The sequence below is a fragment of the Ipomoea triloba genome, chromosome 1 (genome assembly GCF_003576645.1).
Source record: "Ipomoea triloba cultivar NCNSP0323 chromosome 1, ASM357664v1".
In the NCBI taxonomy this organism is placed as follows: domain Eukaryota; kingdom Viridiplantae; phylum Streptophyta; class Magnoliopsida; order Solanales; family Convolvulaceae; genus Ipomoea; species Ipomoea triloba.
This window is the reverse complement of record NC_044916.1, coordinates 1,308,841-1,331,565: the sequence shown is the minus strand read 5'-3', so window position 1 is coordinate 1,331,565 and position 22,725 is coordinate 1,308,841. Positions and strand designations below refer to the sequence as shown.

Here is a 22,725-nt window from a genome sequence, read left to right as displayed (position 1 = left end):
ACCACCTCCCGTATAAAGGAAAGGGTTTGATGGCACTGGACCACAAGGTCCTTGGCGAATTAAACTAATATTGATACGTTTATATCTTTATAATATATGGTACAACCTCAAATATATATAGTTGTTTCTGGTACCAAAAATAAATAAATAACAAAAAAAAAAAAAACACATGCACACGGATGAGTGCAATTTTATACTTCATTTTATGATGTTTGACTTAATAATTTTTATTAATGAGTTATACTTGCTGCTTAATCTTATCAAATGTTTATATTTGTATTCTATTTATCTAATAACAATAAATAATTTAAATAATAATAATCTAGCACATGGTTAGATTGCGTTTACGTAGTATTAATAAGTTTAGATTAAGTATTGTTTTTGGGTCAAAGTGATTAATCTAAATAACAAATTATAATTGGACCCTTAATTTGGGGTTTAAACTTATGTGTAAAAATTTGTTCTCGGACATAACTTAGCGGTAAAAGCATGAGTGTGGCTTTGGTTGCCAACAAATGTCAAGTTCGAACCATATAAGGACAAGATCTTTGAAAATAACTAAGCGAACACGTAGATTACTGCGTCACTAAAACACATTTTACAATTTACTTCATCTCAAAAGATTCTCAAGACATGAGACATGAAAGTAGGGATATCAATGGGTCGGAGAGCGCTACATCCATCCACGCCCACTTTATATTTTCTCTACCTACTCATACCCTCAATCCACATTAGGTAGACGTTTTCAAAACTCACTCCCATCCTACCGTGTGCGGGTGTCCACTACAATATACACACACATGGTGGGTCGAGTGGAGTTCTAGGCGAGTTTTATACATAACCCGATTTTTAACCCGACCCACAGTGAGTTTACATTTTTAAGACTCACTACGCACCATCACCTAAAATCCCGATCCATGCGTGAATGGATTCAGGTAGACATTCGTAGGGAGGATTGAAATTGCTATTCTTACATAAATGCGGCTCAGGCTTGAGCCTAACAAAAAACCTACAGGCTCAAGAAACAGTATTGCCTCCACTGAGGCTCAAACCCACCATCTCCCCACAAGAAACAGTATTGCCTCCACTGAAACTTGAACCCACCACCTCCTGTATAAAGGAAATGGTTTGATGTCACTGGACCACAAAGTCCTTGGCGTGTGAGATTTAAACTTATTTGTAAAAATTTACAAATTACAATAAAAAAAACATACTAGTATCATACATGTTAGTAAGAATTAAATTTATCACCGTCTAATAATAATAATATACTCCGTATATCTTAGGGAAAAAATCAAATTGGCCCCCTAAATGGGGTGGATAGTGCAATTAGGCCCCCTAACTGAAAAAAACTTCATTCAAGCCCCCTAAACCGGCAAAAAAGTGCAATTGAGTCCTAAATGACTTGTTTATCAGGTTACTACTCTTAGACTGAAATTAAGTGCAAAACTTTGTAATTTGTATCACATTTGGTCATAATGTCAAATTAATTTGTATTCTATAAATAATTTTAATAATTTTTAAATCTTTTTTTAAACAAAAAAAAAAAAAACAAAAACAAAAAAACAAAAGTCGGCAATCCCAGCTGGGGACTGCCGACTTTTATTTTTTTTCAAAAACATTATTTAAATAATTGTTTTTATATTATTAAAAAAGTTTTGTAAAATTATTTTAAATAATTTAAAAATAATTATTTTAAATAATTAAAAAAATATAGAAAATTACACTTTTCGTCTCTAAAGGATAAGTGAGCACAAAAGAATGAAAAATGCAATGCCAACATAGAATTCGTCTATGAGTGTTGGTCATGTTCACTTTTCACATCCCTAATGTTTTATTAATAAAGGGACAAAAAGTGCAACATCAATTATAACTTAGGAACGAAAAATGTGTATGACCAACACTTGAGGAGGAATTCTACAAATTAATTTGACAGTAGAACCAAATTATTAAACGGCCGGTGGATGTTTTTTAATTTTTTTTATTTATAAAAAATAATATTTTTAATAAATAAAAAAAATTGAACTGAAATAAATAAAAATATTTTTTTTGAAAAATAAAATAAAAAATGATAAAGTGTCAAATTAGCCCCCTAAGCTGGGTGAATAGAACAATTTGACCCGCTAACTGAATTTGACCTGATAAACAAGTCATTTAGGATTCAATTGCACTTTTTTGCCGATTTAGTAGGCTTAAATAGAGTTTTTTTTCAGTTAGGGGACTTAATTACACTATCCATCCAACTTAGGGGGCCAATTTGACACTTTTCTATATCTTATAAAATTGCTGAGTCATGTGGTGAGCCCGAATTGATATTTGAAATTGGATTTTTGGATAGGAAAAACAGTGCCCGGCAATCGCTTTAGCTGTATAGAATCACGGTTTATCGCCGAACCAACTGCTCGGAGCTACGCCGACGATAGGCCATGGAGGAAGGAGGGCCACAGCGATCTCGCAAGCGTCCTTTCGTGGATTCCGTCGACGACGACTCCCAAAAACCCTCCGCGTAACCATCAACTCACTTCTCCTGCGTGCACACGAACACACACGCACAATTATCTTATATATGCATAGCAAATGCTATTATGCGGTAGTTCTGTTTGTTTTTAATTTCTCTGAACCCTAATTTGAATGAGCTAGTACGTGATTTGCATAATTTTATTTTTATTTCCGAGCTGTATTTAGGGTTTCGACAGTATTTGTATGCATACGTGTTTCTGTAAATGGATATAGCGTTGAGAATCTGTTATGCAAAATACGTGAGTTCAATCAGCTCGAGCTGGAGCTAGGTGTGTCCTAAGGAGATTTTGCATGTTGAATATTGTCTTCTGATATCCAGTTAGAGCTAACAGTGTTTATACAAGGATCTGTGGAATGAATTTTAATGTGATTTTTGACTTTCAGTTAGGACTGAATAAACTTTCTTGTTATTTATTTAATATTGTTTCATTAACAATGGCTTAGGGAAAAGAGGGTGAGGTTCCCAAAAGGTAAGAAGTTAAAGCGTGGTGATTATGTGGTGGATGGAAGTGAGGAATTACCAAGTGGATGGAAGGATCCTCGTCTTGCAGCCAAAGAGCGGGCAATGCGCCGAAGTCAAATCACAGCTGACCTCCTTGATGAAGGAAATAGAGGAATGATTCACAACATAGCACTGGCCGAAGAGGCATATGAGGTTTATTTCTTCATATACTTCTGATGTTGTTGAATAAATGTTCTAGATTGCTATAGCTTTGGCTTTCTCAACTTGAATACAGTCACTTCATTTCTATCAAAATTTATAAGCAACCATGTTTTCATGATAGTTTCATTTAGGTGACCTTATGTTCATGAGCTAGTTGAAGATAGAAAGTCACTGGGGGTTACTTTTGGCAGGATAATGAAACATTTGTTGAGGATGGGATTCAAATAGAACCCTTCAATCTGGACAAAGAGAGGGAAGAAGGTTATTTTGATGCCAATGGAAATTATGTTGAGTATGTCAATGAAAATGATATCAAGGTAATTCAACTTTCCAATGATCACTTCCACCCCCCACTCCTCCCTTCTCTCTTTCTCTCTCCTGGTGCACAAGAAAAAGAAAACTTACCTGGAATTTTCTCAGGATGCATGGCTTGATAGCATTGATGTTCATCCAAAAGCTGCTAAGAAAACAAGAGTCAAAACAGCCAATGAAGATGAGGCTCGTGATCTTACATCAGAAGAAATTGGGAAGATAAAGAGGCGAATTGCTGATGTTCTCGAGCCTGGAGAAAAAGTAAATATTCTACTCACCATGTCTCTTATTGTTTGCCTGGGATATTAGTGTTATCATAATGCTTCCCATCTCACTATCGCTTTACCAAGAAAGGTCTCCTTATCAATGCTTATAGTTTGTATTTCTGCTCTGATTTGGCTTGCATCTAGTTATTGCAGCACTTCTTTTGTCTTTACTAAAAGAAAAATGGGATTGTTGAATATTGTTTATGACATAGTTGCATATTGATTCTCTCATTACTCTTGATGTAATGCCATCAAATTAGACTAATAGAGAGAGGGGGTTGGGGAGGTGGTGGTTCTACATGTTAGAGTACCTTTATTGTAATCACCATGAGTTGGAAGCACTGGCTAAAAAAATTTAAAATGACCAAAATATAGAAACAAGTTCTTTGTTACTTGAAATAAGTTTTGTTGTTGTTGTTAGTGACAGCGTTTTTTATATTCTTCTATCAGGTTTTACAGGCACTAAGAAGGTTAAAAGGTACTTCAAATAACAAGGAGAAAATGTCTGCAGAAAACAAACAGCTCTTTGATCAGTTAACAGAGGATGCCATGAAGCTGTTGGAGAACGGGGATTACAGTTGAGTGCTTGTTTTGTCTACAACACACATATATCTCTAAGGGGCAATGAAATAAAAAACCATAACTAGGACCAATATTTGTTTACAGATGTCTATGATGAAAGACAAGAGAGTTTCCAGCGTGAAGCAGGTATTTGCCATTGTATTATCTTTATTCTAAATAGATTTTCCCTCTATTTCCTCGCTCCTGTGGCTGAATAAGGCACAGATATTTCTTTCATTTTTGGGGGTGGGTTGGGGGGAGGGACTACTAAAAAAATTAGGGGATTTTGAGAAGAAAGAAACAGGAAAGACCTTATATACTTGCATATTTCTCTCTCTCTCTCTCTCTCTCTCTCTCTCTTATTAAATCACCAGTTGCATTTTCTATTACTTATTTTGGTTATATATACCTGAGATTTGAATCTTTTCCATTCTCTCTCTCTTTTGGGATTTCTGATTGGATCCAGAGGGATATGAGAGGTTAGCTCAAGCCAAGGCACTGGGCACCTCCATGGAGTTAAAGAATAATTCTGGTAGTGTCCTTGATGAAGATTTCATTCCTAGTGTGGCAGCGGAGGGGCCTTCATCACTCTCTAGTGTTAATGCAGGCCCTTCAAATCCAAATGCCTCTGCTGCTATGAGCAATGGTGATGATTCCTTTGACATGTTCGCAGAAGATGATGAAAACCCTCCTACTAATCCTACCTCAAGTGAGGGTGAGTTTCAAAATGCTGAATTACACACCTAAACTGCATTGCTCTCCTTCCTCCTTTTCCATACATAACCTGTTTATTTGGGATGCAGGTACTCTGCAAAATGACTATGTATATGATGAGTCATCTGGGTATGTTCCTTTCTAAATTCTATGCAAGACTGAGTAATTAGATAGTGGAGTTCTCATATCATCATTAACTCATTATACAATGCCTTCTGTCGTTCTTGGTTCCTCATTGCCTTATTATTGTTATTTTCTTGTAGGTATTACTATAGCAGCAGTTTGGGCTACTATTACGATCCATCATCGGGACTGTACTGCAACGCAGCTTCAGGACAATGGTAAATGAATAACTGATTCACTTTTATTCATAGAAGAGGAAAATACTTGACAGTTCCATTCTGATTTGGTTTTCTCATGTATCCTTTTCCTGCTTCACTTGTTCAGCTGATGCGGTTCATGCATGTTTATTTAGAACTTATTTTCAGTTTATCGATTATTTGGACCTTATGGTACAAATTTGACTTTTGAAAAGTTGTTTTGAGCTCGTTTGCAGCTACTTCAAAGAGCTTTTCAGAATACGCTCATTGTTAAAAGCTGTTTATCTAAACTGTGCCTTGACTTTGTTGGTCGAGTAAGTTTAGTGTGCGTGATACAAAATCTTTCCTCTTGTCACTCATACATACAAATCAAATGTAGGTATTCATATAAAGAAGAATCTGGCACGTATGAAGAGGTTCCACAAGCCCAACCCCAACCCCAACCCGAAGCAAGCTGAGTGGAAAGCGAGTACAGTAAAAGTACAGGCAAGAAAGCATGTGATGGATGCAATTGCAACCACCACATCCCTGATGAGGTTTTCCACAGGCAGAGATTTCCTGAATTTCCTCATAGCGTCTTGTTAAAAAGATTTTTGTGGTAGATGTTTGAGTTTTGAGTCTGGTACTTTATCGACTTAAGCTGCTCACTAGAAAACTGGGTAGAAGGTAGAACGACGAGAGAGACACTTGAATGACATATACATACTAGATTACATATTTACACATCCCCTGTTGTAGGACTTCAGGTGGTTCATTTGTCTCCTTGTCAGACGAGTGGTGTTGTAATCCTTTGTTATCTAGCCGTGTGATTTTTGAGAATAATAATCAAAGTTTGCAAGCACACATTATTTAGGTTCCTTTGCATTTATCAAACAACGTTGATATCAAATTTAGGGTTGTGGTGGAGTAAAAGGAACTCATTCATCTTTAACCAAACAATAAGGGTTTGATATTTGACTTTGAATATGAGACAATCTTAAATCTTTAGATTAGTTGTTCTACTTATTAGAGGTGTTTATGATTTAACGAGGGGATTTATTACTGTGTTCGATAGTGAAAACTCGTCTAGTACTTTGGAGCAATTCGTAAGTAAAATGTTAATTATAACTTTTTTTAAAAAAATATTCCAATTATATACAATTTTTTTTTACTTTTTTTGTTGTTGAAATATTCATGATTCTTTACAAGACAATATCTGTTATTCCGTATATATTTTCTCAAACATTTTCAATTCAAAAAATCTAAACTTTCCCCACAGAAGTTCAAATCTAGGACCATCAATCTGAAGTGATAATCGGAATGTCACCTTACTACATGATAATTCACAATTTTTACTTGTTTAATTATTCAGTTGCATAAATTTTAAGTTCAATAATTAATTTGACACTTTTTTTTTAAAGTAATGAATGAATCGTTGATTTGAGAATAATTTTATATTAAAAAAAAGACTTGATTTATTATTATTAATTGTGCATTCCAAACTAATCCTAAGATGGCAATTAATAATTGAAGTATCACAGAATCGGATAAACACATAGTCTAGTAGACGACATATACTTTTTTTAACTTGTATTAAATTTCAGCGCGACAGTGCGACACAAAAAGAAGAAGTTAAAGCGGGGTGGGAGCAGTACAACTGTACAGGCGCTGATGCTTCTTCACTCTCACGCGGTAGTCTGTTATAATGACAGTTAACGCTTCAAATCATTTCCCTTCCAACTCTCATGAGCTTCTGAGCTAACACACACAAACCTCCACAGAAATCTCACCCGAATTCTTCTCAATTTCTAGGGTTTCACATCGCAATCACTCTGCTGGCTGTATCCGTGCTCTCTTCTGCGTGCTTTTGCTGCGTGTAATGTGATGGTTACGGACGTGAGTTAGTTAGGGGGGAGCGGAGGACGGAGGCGGTGAGGTTTGGAGATGGCGGACGAGGGATCGGAGAGGGAATATGGCGGATTAGGCTCTCTCGACTCGATCGAGTCGCGCTGGGTGTTTCAGGATGAGGAGGATGAGTCGGAGATCTATAATGACGGCACGGATGCGGGGGAGAGCGGGGACGATTCGTTGCCGCGGGATGGGATGGACTCCGACGACGAGGATAATGCGGAGCAGAGGCTGATTAGGACTGGTCCTCGGATTGATTCCTTCGATGTCGAGGCTCTTGAGGTCCCTGGCGCTCAGAGGAATGACTTTGAGGTGCGTGCTGCTTTTCCGTTTTCCTTGGCTTTATCATTTCCTCTTGCTTCAACTTCAACGCTTTAACCTTCTACTCTTGCTAAGATAAATCATAAATCTTACTTTACTTCACTATGACTCGTGCATTACGAGATAATTTACCTGAGGATTGGTTTGAAATGAAAGGAGGTGACTAATAACTTGGCGTCCTGTCATTGTTTGGTTTTGTAATTGCAGGATGCTAGTGTAATGAGGAAAATTGCATTGGCCTTCCAGACGCTTGGAGTTGTGTTTGGTGATGTGGGGACAAGTCCGTTGTATACTTTTAGTGTGATGTTTAGTAAAGCCCCTGTTACCGGGGATGAAGATGTTCTTGGGTCGCTATCAATGGTCTTGTATACGTTGTTTCTGTTTCCACTGGTTAAGTATGTGTTTATTGTTCTTTGGGCCAACGATGATGGAGAAGGTGAGCAGAGGAGGTTCTTGAACATTATTATGGATGCTGTAGCAGTATGGTTCATAAATTTACTTGGTTTCTCTCATTGATTCGTTACTGCAGGTGGTACATTTGCTTTATACTCATTGCTTTGTAGGCATGCTAATGTTAGCCTTCTTCCCAATCAACTGCCATCAGACAGTCGCATATCAAGCTTCAGACTCAAGGTTCCATCTCCAGAACTTGAGAGGTCTTTAAAAATAAAGGAAAGACTTGAATCTTCAGTTACATTGAAAAAGCTTCTTCTGATGTTGGTTCTTGCTGGCACCTCCATGGTGATAGCTGTCGGTGTAGTAACTCCTGCTGTGTCAGGTTTCTTTTTGTCCTTAACCATTTTCTTTCTTACTAGGTTTTTGTGTGTGTGTGTGTTAACATATTCATCACTTTTATCACTTGAGACTCATCTTGTTCTACTATTTTTAATACAGTGATGTCTGCCATGGGTGGTTTAAAAGTTGGAGTTGCTGCAATTCAGCAAGGTTATTTCTAGTGAGAACAAAATCACATCATTCCATGGTTTTCATTTATAATTTAATTCCTGCTACATTTTCATGCTAAAAAATCATCATACTTGAGTTAGAAGAATGATTTGAGAAAGTTGCCGTTAGTACATTCTTTATCAGGATATTAGGGATAAAACTCATTTGTGTTTCCCTTGTTCAATTATCAATGCAATATGTGATTGTGTTTCATTATGTACATTTGCAAGTAAGTACAGATTAATCGCTGTGTAAAGTATGTTGCAACTCAAGTGAGCTTGTGAAATTTTGCTTTGTATGGTCACATCTATTTCAGTACTACTTTTGATGCGTGGGCCTTTCTATTGTTCTATAATGTCAACACTTTTTTTTTTTCCTTTCAATTGTTGGCTTGGGTCCAGGCATCGACAGCCTAAAATGTCAAACTTCAAGAAGATACTAGTCTTGCATTATCACTGAAAGACCCTAAATACAGTGTAGATTTTACAAATTTGTGGATTGGAGTGCTTCTATATGAACTTGATAAATTTGATTTTTGCATTTTGAGCTAGTGAATTGTCTTTATTTATTTACATTCTTTGTGGGAATAGTTCCTATTGTTGCATTGCTTTGGTAAATGAAGACATCCAGTACTGACCTATTGTACCAGTTGAAATTAATGCTATTCTAAATCATCAATATCTAGACTCTCTCACTTGACTAAAGTTATATTTCATCATTATGTTAAGAAATGAACATGCTGTCACTGGTAGTTTTTTGGATTACCTTGCCAATCAACTTGGGAACTACATCATAGAATGTATTTGCATTTCATTTAAAATTGCACATATTTATTTCTTCCACATTTCAACTTTTGCAGATGAAGTGAAGATGATTTCAGTGGCATTTCTTGTAATTTTGTTCAGTTTACAGAAGTATGGCACAAGTAAAATGGGGATTGTAGTTGGCCCGGCCTTATTTATTTGGTTTTGTTCTCTTGGGGGCATTGGCCTTTATAACCTTACGAAGTATGATAACCGTGTATGGAGAGCATTCAATCCATTTCACATCTACAACTATTTCAAGCGTGATTCAACTAAGGCCTGGCGTGCACTTGGCGGCTGTCTTTTGTGTGCAACAGGTACATATTGTAGGTTTGGAATTTGAAATTCTTGAAATAGATACTTTTATGTTTTTGTGGGCTGTATGTAAAGTGAATAGCCACTTATATTTCATTTCTGCCCCCTTTTTTCTCATATAGCTTCTGTGATTTGTGTTACCTCCCTATGGTTCCAAAGTATACCACGATTCTCCATAAGGTTGAAACAAACCCTTCAAACTGCCTGAGTTCACACCTGGAAACTGTGTGCTCTGCAGTTTGATGTTGTTATTTACTCTCTCTCTCTCTCTCTCTCTCTCTCTTTCAATTCTTGGTAAAAAAGAAATTCTTATAGATGGTGAAAGATGTGCATTACAAATTTCAGTGAACCCCTAGAATGAAGAAACAGTTTGCTACTTATTTTCATTTTCAATAATTACTTTCTGGGGTATAGTGCTGAAGTTTATTACTTTATTTCAGGTTCTGAAGCAATGTTTGCAGATCTTTGCTACTTTTCTGTGCGATCGATTCAGGTAAAGTATAATTAAGATGGCTGCAGAACAAGTTGTTTATTTATTTTGTAACAAGTAACCCTTTTCCAGTGTGCCACATATATTTAAGTGTAAACTTGTCTTCTTTTCAGCTTACTTTTTTGCTTCTTGTTCTGCCGTGCCTTCTGCTGGGTTACCTTGGTCAAGCTGCTTACCTGATGGAGAACCATGCTGATACAAAAGAAGTTTTTTTTTCTACTTTGCCAAGTAAACTTCTGAGCCTAAGAGAAACCTCTTGCATCTTTTGTATAAAAATATTCTAGTAAATGTTTAAGACTAAAATAAATATTAGTATTAATTTTAATACTTTTACAACTCCACATTATATTTACATTTCACTTGTGCAAAAAAAGAAAAAAAAATATCTATAGAAATATAGGTTTTGACAACTTCATTCTGCATTGTGATTAATTTTTCTATGAGGCTAAGTATCTAATTGAAAACAATGTCAAGTAAGAAGTTTCTCATTTATAATACAGGTGGAGCTTTTTGGCCGGTCCTTTTAATTGCTAATATAGCAGCATTGATTGCCAGCAGAGCAATGACAACAGCAACTTTTTCTTGTATTAAACAATCAATAGCTCTAGGATGCTTTCCTCGCCTTAAAATTATTCACACATCAAGGAAATTCATGGGGCAGATTTATATCCCAGTTATGAACTGGTTTCTGCTGGCATTGTCGTTGGTGTTGGTTTGCTCGATCTCAAACATTTATGAGATAGGAAATGCTTATGGTAATGCTTGAAGTCCTTGTTTCTCTGATATTCCTCTTTTTTTATTATGCTTTGGCCAGCCATTATATGGTAATTTATATTCATGAAGACTATAGAAGTAATAGAAGTGTGGTTATCAAATGCAATCTGGTGGTTAATTGGTAAATGAGTCAATTAAGGGAAGTGGCTGTGCCAAAAAGTTGTTTGCCAATAAACAAATTAATTTTATAGGTTGGCAAAATGAAAAGTAAGCGGTTACTAAATGCTTTCAATCTTTCCTAGCTAATTCTGCATTGGTTTGTATCTATCTGATGCATATCTCGTATGACAGGTATTGCTGAGCTTGGTGTGATGATGATGAGTACAGCACTTGTAACTATTGTTATGCTTCTCATCTGGCAGATAAACATAATTATTGTGCTGAGCTTTGTTTTTATTTTCTTGGGTTTGGAGTTGACATTTTTTTCTTCGGTGTTATGGTGTGTGGGAGATGGAAGTTGGATCATATTAGTCTTTGCTGTTGTCTTGTTTCTAATAATGTATATATGGAATTATGGAAGCAAGCTGAAGTATGAAACTGAAGTCATGAATAAAATGTCCATGGATTTGTTGCGGGAATTGGGCCCCAACCTAGGAACAATCAGAGCTCCTGGAATTGGATTGCTTTACAATGAACTGGCAAAGGGAGTACCAGCAATTTTCGGGCATTTCCTTACCACCCTTCCTGCTGTACATTCAATGGTAATTTTTGTGTGTATAAAATATGTTCCTGTTCCTGTTGTGGCTCAAAAAGAAAGATTCTTGTTCCGACGCGTCTGCCTGAAAAGCTACCACATATTCCGTTGCATTGCCCGGTAAGCATGTTAATTGTTAAACTCCTGCTTATCTGCCAATTAGCTTAGAAATCAAATAATGTTTCCTAATTGGCCCACAACATAAAGATTTGAAACCATTGTTTTGCATACTTGGGACTTGGGATTCCACATCTCTTGTAGATTATGGATATAGGTTTGGTTTCTTTTGCAAACAGATCATGGAAACACCGCTATTTCTCATTTTTTTTGTTATGTTTTGCATCAATATTAATTCTTTGGGGACCATAGTGTGCATGGCCTTGTGTATCTTTTCGGGCCTCTTGGGGTAATAAACTGTCTTCCAACTTTGTGGGCCAACAGATATGGTTACAAGGATGCCCGCAAAGAAAATCACCAGGTTTTTGAGCAGCTGCTGATCGAGAGTCTTGAGAAGTTCATTCGTAGAGAAGCTCAGGAAAGGCAACTCGAAAGTGATGGTGATGATGACTCGAATAGTGGAGACGAGTGCACCTTTTCAAGGGTCGTAGCTCCGAATGGGAGTGTGTTTACACTAGGTGTTCCTCTCTTGGCTGATATCAGGGACACAGGGAAAACAGTTGCCAAAGAAAGCACCTCTTATGGGCACGAGCCCAGGCCTTCAGCTAACTCAAACTTGTCTGATGCAGAGCAGAGTCTCGAGATGGAGCTGTCATTTCTACACAAGGCCAAAGAATCAGGTGTTGTTTACCTTCTCGGTCATGGAAATATCAGGGCAAGGAAGGATTCTTGGTTCATTAAGAAGCTCATCATAAATTATTTCTACGCCTTCCTGAGAAAGAACAGTAGGAGGGGAATCACAAATCTGAGCGTGCCACATTCGCACTTAATGCAGGTTGGTATGACTTACATGGTGTGAAGGTTTCATCGCTCCAATGCAGTCAAATCAGCGGCGCCGTCTAATGGCACTTTCTATCCAAACACAAATCACATTCATACTAAATCCTTCTCGTTCTGAAGCAAGATTTGCGGGAGGTTTTTGATTTCTTTCTCCACTTGGGTTGCATGGATTCACAGACTCTTGAGGTTGTAGGTTAAAGATGTTTCAATTCTCCAAGCTGATCATCATGCTTGCAAATTCTTTTGTTTTTCTCATATACATTTTTGTTGTTGCTCAGTATATAATCTTGACCCTCTTGTAGAATGTTGGGATCTGTTATAATGAAATACTTTTTAACAGTGTCTAACATGTAAAAATGCATTACACTCTTACTTTCATTACTTCATGTCTATATATAATTCTGTATTGTCCTTCAAGGATTGCATTCTGTTTACAAATAGGCAATGAAACTAAAATGGGAAGTTGGGTGCTGGATCCATACACAGGGAGTTGCAAGGCCTTTGCTGCTGTTCTTGGAAGCCGAGGTTTGTATTTTTGTTTTTTTTTTTTACCATCATCATCTGCTCTCCGTATAAGGTTGCCTCAATGTTTGTTTATGATTATTATCGCTATCGTCACTGTGAGAAGGGATCTGAATTGTTACCGACGGTCCCTGAATTTCCTTCTGTTTTGATGCAAACTTTAGCCGTAGTAGCAATGAGTTTGTCATCACGCCGATGGAGCTCAACCCCATGAGAGCTCCGGCGATGGATGGAGTGAGCATGGTCCCGGTGAATGGTAACAGGATTCCGGCTGCTACCGGAAGTCCAACCTGCCAAAGATCAAAAGAATGAAGTTATAATTTGATTCGGGCACATAAACTTGTGTGAGATCGTTTCACGTGAGAGAGATCTCAAATATGTAATACTTATTTGACTTGTAAAAAATATTACATATTTGAGATCTATTTTTTTTACGTGTCGTGAGACAGTCTCATACAAAACCTGCCGTGTAGCAAATATCAGAGTTTGAGATGCCAATTGGTTTATAGTAAAGTTGAAGATTGAATAGAGAACTCACTATATTGTATCCGAACGCCCACCAGAGGTTTTGTTTCACGGTCTTCATGGTAAGCCTACTTAGCTCCAGCGCGTCGAGCAACTGCACAAGAAAGCGGGTGAATGGTTTTACAGGTATGGAATTGGGGAGTTGTAGATAACCTCAGATTCTATAAAGTTCAAAAGTTCAAACAAGTTTAGTCATGAAGAGCAATAATTAGAGCAAAGTTCAAACTACAAACCTGAGACAGCCGGTTCTGCATCAGCACAACAGAAGACACGTCGCTTGCAGCCCCGACTCCCCCACCGATAGCAACTCCTACATGTGACGATGCCAAGGCAGCAGCATCGTTAATTCCATCACCAACCATAGCTACAACTTTCTGATCCTTCTGAAGTCCGCTCACAAACTTGCTTTTTTCATCAGGCTTGACTCCGTAAAATACCTGCACAAAACGCCATTTCCAGTAATTGGGATTTGGGAGGGGAAGCATTCTTGATCTCCAAGTTATCAGTTCCATTTTGCCGTTTAGAAAGATAAAATAAGAATCATTAAGTGCAATACTTACATTTTCCCTGGGAATACCGACAACTGATGCTACATACTCAGCAGCGTTTTTCTTGTCTCCTGATAGCAAATAAGTGGTTATTCCTTGCTTAGACAAGGATTCAACGACATGGCGGGCATCTTCTCGGAGCTGATCTTCAACATAAATAAGGCCAGCAAGAACACCATCTACTCCTACATATACAACTGATTGGTTCTTAAAGTCGTCGAATTCTTGGACTGAGACTGTCTCACCAACTCCATGCCTGCACGTGTCGGAAAACATAAAATCTGAATGAATCAAACAGCCTGAGTGGAGATGCTGCCAAGCATGTATGCATGCCCCCAAGTGATTACAATAATGCACCAACATCAGAAAATTTGCAGCTTCAAAGTATTTTCACGGCAAAAAGGAAAAATGGCAAACTAAGTGAGAAGAACGAGTACCTTCTAACCCAGTCTAATGTACCAACGGAAACCTTTTTCTCTTCAATAACTGCCATTGCACCTGATCCAGGTTCCTCTATGAATGTTCCGTCTTCTGCCTGCACCAAAGTGACGTATAAAACAAAACAAACTACATCCCTGCAAGCCATGCGTAGCTACAAGAGGTCGTGAATCATTACCAAGCAAGAGAGATACCTTTATATTCCGGCAGTTCCTAGACTTAGCAGCCTCTACAATTGCTTTTCCAATGGGATGGTTGGTGTTCGATTCCACCCCAGCAGCAAGCGTCAGAACGTCAACTTCTGACCATTCGCCAGTCGATGTTGAATCTCGTCTGTTCCAAAAACAATGCTTATGATTACCTTTTAAAAGCATTATGAGTAATCCAAACTGGTATAACTTCCATTTTCAGCAGTGAAGATAGCTCCAAAACTTTGAAAATCTTTTTCATGATAGATTTTACTAACTTTGCATTTGTCTCGTCATTGTGACCTTGGGGAACAACTTCTGTGACAGTGGGTCTACCAATAGTCAACGTTCCTGTTTTGTCAAATACAATTGTATTCACCATAGAAAAGCTTTCTAAGACACTTCCACCACGCAAAAGCAATCCCCGTGTGGCACCAAGCGAAGTTCCAACCTTTATATCAAAAGCTTCTTGTCAGTCAATTATAACAACATATATCAAACTATTTCAATTGTCATGGATGGATCTATATTCCGTTCACAACTCTTACCATCACAGCGGTTGGGGTAGCCAAACCAAGTGCACACGGACAGGCAACAACCTATATCCAGAAACCATACTCTAGTCGCATCAAAGACAAAACAAGAATGGCTATGCAGATAAATGGCAATAGGAATAATAGCACATAACATTTACAGAATGAAAAATATTAAGATGATAAGATCAAGTCGTTGAATGTGTAAAGAGACAAATGAAATAAAGGAACACCATATTAAAATGCTGCAGGAGAAATAGAATACGAGAGTCCTTGATGTTAACCCAATGTGAAGGATGATGTCATGAATTTACAACCAACATACCAAGACACTACATGAGAGCTGCAATGCCAGAGAAGCTAGACTTCCTTGATGAAGAGTGGCAGGCAAAACACGTGTTCCAAAGAGGTTCCAGAACATAAATGTGGCGGCAGAAAGTGCCATTACTCCATAAGTAAAATGCCCTGAAACCTAGTTTTGCATAGAAACAATAGGGTTTACTGTTGGGGCATACGGAAAAGATCAATTATTAAAAGGACAGCTAGAAAGTAAACGCAAAGATACGGAGAGAGGGGAAGGTAATGGTATATTGTTCATTCAATTGAAAAAATAACATAAATGAAGGAAATAACAACCTTATCAGCCAATCGTTGTACAGGAGCCTCTCTACTCTGTGCTTCTTCAACCAATCGAACAATGTCCCCAATAGCAGTCTCACCCCCCGGCCTTTGCACTTCAACAGTAAGCATCCCATTTAGATTGATACTCCCAGCAGCAACTTGAGCCTAGTACAGAAGCAGAATGAACTATAATGCAATTCAAATAACGAGAACTATTTTAAGCAACATGATAACTGATAATGCTTTACATTTTTTCTTAAGATCCCCACAGCTTACCACTTAAAAAGGGGGGGTGGGGGGAGGAAAAAATCAAGATGCCAATCATTTAGATCTCACAACTTCATACAAAAATATAACTGCAGAAAATTGAGAGAAGTTGACTACCCCGGGCAATTTGGTGACAGGTAAAGGCTCCCCTGTGAAACTTGATTCATCAACTGTGCTTCTACCAGCTCTGACAATTCCATCAGCAGGGATACGATCCTGTTATATGCGAAGCATGGGAGTTAAAGAATTAAATAGCTCGTTATTAGAATATTGAAGTATAACTATTAATGATGGTTGGCATATGAACCCTTCCATTTTAAGCAAAGGGTCAAGGAGCTTCTGACATGAAAGCAGAAAAACAACAGAGCCTATTTATTGTATTGCCAGACATATACAAGACACAGTTCCTGCTACAACAAAATATACAAAAGTAAAGCACAGTACACTTACCCCGGGTAGTACAATGATCTGATCTCCAACAGATAGATTGCTACATGGTACTTCGACAGTTGAGGTCTGTTCCCCCATGTCACTATTAACTACAAGACGAGCTTTAGATGGCAGAATATTAAGAAGGCCTGTCATGTCACTTGTGGCTTTAATTTTAGCTCTCTGTTCAAGATTCCTTCCCAGCAAAACAAATGCAATCAACATAACAGGTTCCTCAAAGAATGCTTTCCAGCCCTACATGTGAGGAAGTTCCATTAAAAGGATGCAATATTGAATTCTGTATATGATCCAAGGATAAATTAGCACAGGTTAGGTGGAACAGAGAAGCAAGTGGCAAGAAGAAAGCAATAGAGTAAAGCAGATAGCAAATGCACCCACTAAAATTTTTGAAATGAGATACTGATTTACTGCTAGTAAAACAAACTGAAATAAGTAACAGAAAAGAAAAAGAGAGACACATTCATGAGATCAATAAAACAAATTACCAGTTTTGGTATAAATGCTGCCATCGAGCTCACAGCAAAAGATGATAAGGCCCCAAGACCAACTAGAGTATTCATGTTGGGTGCCCCCTTAAGAAGACTTTTCAAACCATCAATTATAAGTTGCCGACCAGGAACAAGCAATGTAAATAAACACATAGACATATGAAATCCTGTTGAATGGAGTAAATGGATCCATGAAGCCTTAGCTCCAAAGAAATGAGAAAGATGGCCTACAAGACAGACAGCACATAAAGCCCAAGAGACAGCAAGCCCGCGACCTGTTGGAAGGTAAGTTGTTACTTTCATGGTTTAATGTGATAAATAGATCAAATATGAAGACAATTTTCCCAAGTCCTAAACTTTAAATGAGGCAAGTACCACTTGCTTGTAATTGAGCACGCTTTGCATTCATCTTCTTTTCAAATGTTTCAAACAAGTTCTCTCTTCTGGAATCTGCATTCAAGGAGGTATTCAAGTTGCAGATATTAAGTTCAACATCATGGTATGACTTTATAATCACAAGGAGATATGAAATTTATCTCAATATGAAATGCATCCAGATATAGGTGTTTGTTAGTTTTCAATCTCTGCTTAGCAAGACAGAATTTTGCCCAACCAGACAAAGACATGTCAACTATGGAGTATAAAGATATTGGTTTATCATTTTTTGACACATTACATGGGTTAGAATTCTATTGCTCCCTCTAAAGTCCCAGGTGCTACCAAGTTAGCTAACAAGCTAGTGGTAATTTCTCGCATCTATAGACATAGGAAGCTTATCTCCACTAATAAGACTCACACTCTTTTATAGCGATCTCTCAAATTCTTAAGCCATGAAATTAATGCCCAAAAAGGAAAAACCCTATCCAATTTGATTTCCAACAAAGTTTTAGTGGAAACTATCTGCAATCTCTCTCTCTCTCTTAATTTTGGATAGGAAAAGAACACTTTTATTGGTTAAAGTGGGTTGAGTTAAATTATAGGGGACTTCTTGGGCTGTCAGCAATTATCAAGAGATTTTCACGGCCTCATCTGGTCCAATTCAATGAGACTATTTGCATTCAGGTAATGAAACACACAGAAAACCAGCATAAATGTGAATGAAATAACTCCTCAATTTCTCATAGTATAGTAGGTTTGAATCTGAAAACTTTCTGAATCTAGTAAATTAAAAGGAGAAAATGGGGTATATTAAACATGCCCCTATTAATCCCATGTTTTTATGGTGCAAGTATTTTAAACAAGCTGTGTGCAGTTTAGACCATTATTTTCTTCAAAATAAATAGTTACCAACTCTTGCCACTTTTAAAGCACAATCACCAAGTTGTAGCACAAGTAGGTCCGTAGGTGCAAGGGTTATGACAATTAGAAATTTAAATACTGCACTAAGATGCACCATATGGAAGGAACATGTCATATTGCATTGACAGATAGGATGAAATGATAAATACATGAAGAATATAATCATTTTTAAAGGAAAAAGAGAGATAAGAGAAAGTGTAGTAAAATCTCAGGCTCTCAGCTGTGCAATCTCGGCTTAGGCCAACAAGTAAAATGGTTTTTAATAAGTGGTTAAAAGAGACAGCAGATATACAGCAGCCATCTCTGTTGTAAGATTAACAATAGCTGAAGAAACCCGTGGCTGAAAAAACTTTCGGATATTTTCTGACAAATAATTACTTTCTTTATTCCAGCAGAAGAAAACTGTATTGAATTTAAAAATCCAAAATCAAACTTTGGATTAACATCAAAGGATAAATAACCCAAACAAAAAGGACATTTAGAGTACCAAGATATTTTTCAATTAAACATTATTAAGGTTTCACATAGAACAAAAACTTCCAAACGTTGCACATACAACAAGACAACTATAGAAACACATAGCTAGAGAACATCATAATGCTCAGCCACTATACTAGAAAACCTTATAAGAAAGGTGAGGGCATGACAGCATGCCCATCATTTGATGGCAAATCTATGTCTAACATTTCAAAACAGAACTACTTTCAGTGGGACTATGGGTTTCTATTGACTAAGGTTAGTAAAAGGTTCTCTAATTATCCATAATGCATAGGCTTCCTCAGGACATCAATGGCTTCCTTCAACAAATTCACCACTACTAGCTGCCAGGTCACCTATTGATGAAAAAAAAAATCCTTTTGTTAAAAACAATGTGAAGTTGTGAACCTAGATTTTGTAACTAAAGAGAAAGAGATACCCTTAAGTAGGTTTGAACTATATGCCAGTATAACGGGGACATACCATGAAGGACAATGGTTGCTCATTACGGTAAACCTTTTGCATATCAAGATAGGGTTTCTTCTTCAATAGCTCCCTGACCTGTCAATTACCCACCAAGCTTCATATAAGTTATATGGAAGCCCAAGCCTGACACATTTTAATTTTGTCACAATTTAAAGGACATACTAACTGACTAGAATTGACGTCGTTGCTCCTTTAATTTAGTGAAACCAGTTAGACACAGATAGATCAGAACAATGTTGCAGAATCCACAAATCAGATCCCACTAAAGGGAAAATGGGTTTGGTTTGTTTAGAAGAGGAACCCTCGAAAACATACATTACACTTCAAGAATCAAGACTACGCTCTACTTTATCAAATTGTATAAAGAGTATCAGATTTCAACCTGATTAAACTAGTTTGTATGATCAAATCCTTGAATTCTTCGATCATTATGGGTTTATATTTACTTAAGAAAGAAAGCTTGAACTTTTCTATTAAAAAGCATTCCAAAAGTCTGGTATGGCTAAACATATAATTGGTCTTTGATGCTCACTAAAGGTCATTTGCATGTACAAATAATATGGTAGAAGAGCATGATATGTAAAGGTTCTTTTACGTCATCAGTCAAGAAACATAATCTAGAATCTAGATAAGTAATATAAAAAAAACAGTAATCCCTTGGCCGTCAAAAAAATATGAGTGAGGGGCAAACCCTGAAGTATGTAAACTGTCTGCAAGTTTTTAAAAGATTCTTTTTCCAGCTTATCACACATCTTAGATATATTACACCAAAAACCTACACCACCAGAACACTTGCACCCTAGCAATCTTCTAATTGTAGAAGTTATTAAGATTCAACTGTTTGGTTACAGGATGAACAAAGTTGAATAGTTGACCACCGAAATATTTCCAAAGGTGAATAATCTAAGATGAAGATAATGACAATGGTGTTTAAGTGTTTAACACAGTCACTTCAGTTGCACAGGTATGAAGATGCATGATAAAGGAGTGCTAACCTCGGACATTAGCTTTGAATCCGCAACTTGTCAAGTGTTTTGCAAGTTCCTCTCCCAATTTTTGTTGCCAATTTGGAACAACTTTGGCTTCAGATACTGGCCATACAACAGCCGTCTCTGTTGTAAGATTAACACTAGCTGAAGAAACCCGTGGCTGTTCATAAACACAAATAATTATTAATTAATAATCACCTCCAAAAATAAGAACAATTTTTTAAGGCACAATAGAACTCCAGAACTTGAACTTTCTAAATTCAATCCAGAACAGAAAAGCAAAAGATAAAATCAATCAATCATCATAAGTTCGCCGAAATACTTACTTGACTTTCTAAAATCCTTTTCACGCTTGCTGCACATCCTCCGCATGTCATTCCCTATACAAGTTAATTAAGAAAATTTTAAATTTCTTTTTCTCTTTAAGATAATATAAAATGAACTAATTTTCAGTGAACTTACACCAACGTCTAGAATGATGACATCAGAAGATACAACAGACGCATCTTCTCCGGCTGCCGCAATCACACTAGGATTCTCCTTCCCGCCCTCCGCCGCACCACCACCACCGCCGCCGCCGCCATTTCCACTTAATCCATCATTTCCTCCACCTCCAGCTGCAAAGGAAGCTGCAGAGCCAGAGACACTCCGCACCTCCCGTCGAACAGGCTGTAAGTCCCCCGATTTCAAGCTATTTCTCAACGAAACCGATCCGAACCGGCTCGGATCCCCTCCGCTTCTGAGCTGCGCGCGAGCAATCCGACTCAGCAGCACAATCTGACTTGCCCGATTCGTAGCGAAACGGCGCCGGAAGTGACAAACCGACAGCACAGAGTTCGAGTTCACGGATTTGGATAGCGCTACCAGAGACATTGTTGCCGGCGCCGCGAGCAATGTTGACTCCATTGTCGAGCGAGTAATGAGCTCAGAGAAGAAGAGTCTCGCTATATGAGCGTGGTAGGTGCGCATTTGTGGCTGAAGGCTGCGCGTGCGTATGTATACATATGTATACGCCGTATCTACGACCGTATATACGCGTATATATACGGTGCGTTTGATTGCGTGAATCTGTGGACCACGGACGATTCCGTATGGCCTCTATCTTCTTCTCCCATTTAATATGGCGGTCCGTTGCAGTCTCGTGCTTCACAAGGGCCAAACAAATTGACAAACAAAGCCCTTGCAAAATATTAAAATATCAATTTAGCCTCTGTAAAATAAACAAATGTAATTTGGACCCACACATTAATCATATAAATACATTTCTTATCTAGATATAACAACGTAACACTCTTTGAATCAATCGTTAGCTAAATAGATTTTTTTTCTTTTTTACAATGAATTGGAATATGAGCTTTCATATCCCAACAAATTAATGAGTTAAATAATTAGTTTTAGGGTCGACTCAATCACTACGTTCACAACGCTCGCTCTTCATAGCCAATATAAACCCTTACCAGCCACCCCATATTTATGTTGTGAACACATACCATCTTCTTTAATATATCTGTTGGGTGAGATACTTGGGCCTGAATGTGTGGGCCTAGCACATCGGCCCAGAATGATGTATTGGTTCGATTTGATTAGGAGCTTGGCGGAGGCCCAAAGTGCAAATAACCATCCAATCCGTATAAGTAGCTCAATTAAAGTTGGAGAAATACAATTATGTAAGAATGAATTGGGTAAAATAGCATAAAGTATTATTTCCCGCCCAACTTGTCGGGATTCAGTACTTTGGTCATATCTCGGCGTGGGAATATCCGAATCAGGCGATTCCGGTGACATTAGAAAGAAGACTCAAAGAGCTACAACTCTTATGTTACCCAGAGTGTATATATGAAGATAAGAAGACCAAAAACAGCATAGAAGGCAGGGGTATGCTATTTCTCACCCTACTTGGCGACTGTTAGTATTTAAATCATATTTCACTGTAGGAATATCCAAATTGAGAGATTCTTGAACTGGTGCAAAGATAATTCAAAGGGCTATAAACTTCATGAAGATCACAAAGCCATCCACGGACTTCATGATGGCCAAAAGGAAGGACAAGACAAGGACATCCCATTTTCACCAATAGTGTGTGATAATATATTATATATCAAGTTGATGGCAAATTATTGAAAAAGTGGTGCAAGTGGAAGACAATTAGACAAGATGATGGCTGATCAAGGAAGAGATAATCATATTTTAATATTGAAATTATTGGGTAGAAAATCACATTTCACACCCCAAATTTTATGTTATTTACGAGATTGAACCCTAAACTCCACCTATAAATACCCTACCAATGTATCATTCTCATCATCCCAAAATCATTCACATCTCTCCTTTAGTAGTTGCTATTTCTTTCC

General features: G+C 37.5%; 3 protein-coding genes across 4 annotated transcripts; 2 read left to right on the top strand and 1 right to left on the bottom strand.

Moving 5' to 3' along the window:
• Positions 1-2,310: 2,310 nt before the first annotated feature.
• On the top strand, positions 2,311-6,202 carry LOC116001235 (CD2 antigen cytoplasmic tail-binding protein 2). Of its 2 annotated transcripts, none has more exons than XM_031241124.1 (10): positions 2,311-2,506; positions 2,965-3,175; positions 3,376-3,501; positions 3,605-3,757; positions 4,213-4,339; positions 4,429-4,470; positions 4,790-5,038; positions 5,127-5,166; positions 5,301-5,378; positions 5,737-6,202. In XM_031241124.1, the coding sequence occupies exons 1-10, from the start codon at positions 2,427-2,429 to the stop codon at positions 5,813-5,815; spliced, it is 1,185 nt and encodes a 394-aa protein (XP_031096984.1). In that variant the 5' UTR covers positions 2,311-2,426; the 3' UTR covers positions 5,816-6,202. The 2 variants fall into 2 exon arrangements, with proteins under 2 accessions (XP_031096984.1, XP_031096987.1); XM_031241127.1 differs by lacking the exon at positions 2,311-2,506 and adding an exon at positions 2,556-2,789.
• Positions 6,203-6,953: 751 nt separating this feature from the next.
• Positions 6,954-12,890, top strand: LOC116031147 (potassium transporter 7-like). The gene is made up of 10 exons (XM_031273483.1): positions 6,954-7,556; positions 7,773-8,001; positions 8,095-8,343; positions 8,460-8,510; positions 9,370-9,630; positions 10,069-10,121; positions 10,232-10,346; positions 10,619-10,873; positions 11,184-11,706; positions 12,028-12,890. Exons 1-10 carry the CDS (start codon positions 7,281-7,283, stop codon positions 12,560-12,562), a joined length of 2,547 nt encoding a protein of 848 aa, XP_031129343.1. The 5' UTR covers positions 6,954-7,280; the 3' UTR covers positions 12,563-12,890.
• Positions 12,891-12,892: 2 nt separating this feature from the next.
• Positions 12,893-21,481, bottom strand: LOC116031131 (copper-transporting ATPase PAA1, chloroplastic). Its single transcript, XM_031273482.1, has 17 exons — positions 20,837-21,481; positions 20,701-20,754; positions 20,381-20,534; positions 17,499-17,573; positions 17,121-17,398; positions 16,636-16,869; positions 16,303-16,401; positions 15,934-16,083; positions 15,623-15,769; positions 15,313-15,363; positions 15,043-15,215; positions 14,771-14,909; positions 14,576-14,673; positions 14,151-14,394; positions 13,824-14,027; positions 13,604-13,684; positions 12,893-13,355 (listed from the first exon to the last, which is right to left on the bottom strand). The coding sequence occupies exons 1-17, from the start codon at positions 21,341-21,343 to the stop codon at positions 13,101-13,103; spliced, it is 2,943 nt and encodes a 980-aa protein (XP_031129342.1). The 5' UTR covers positions 21,344-21,481; the 3' UTR covers positions 12,893-13,100.
• Between the last annotated feature and the right edge of the window lie 1,244 nt (positions 21,482-22,725).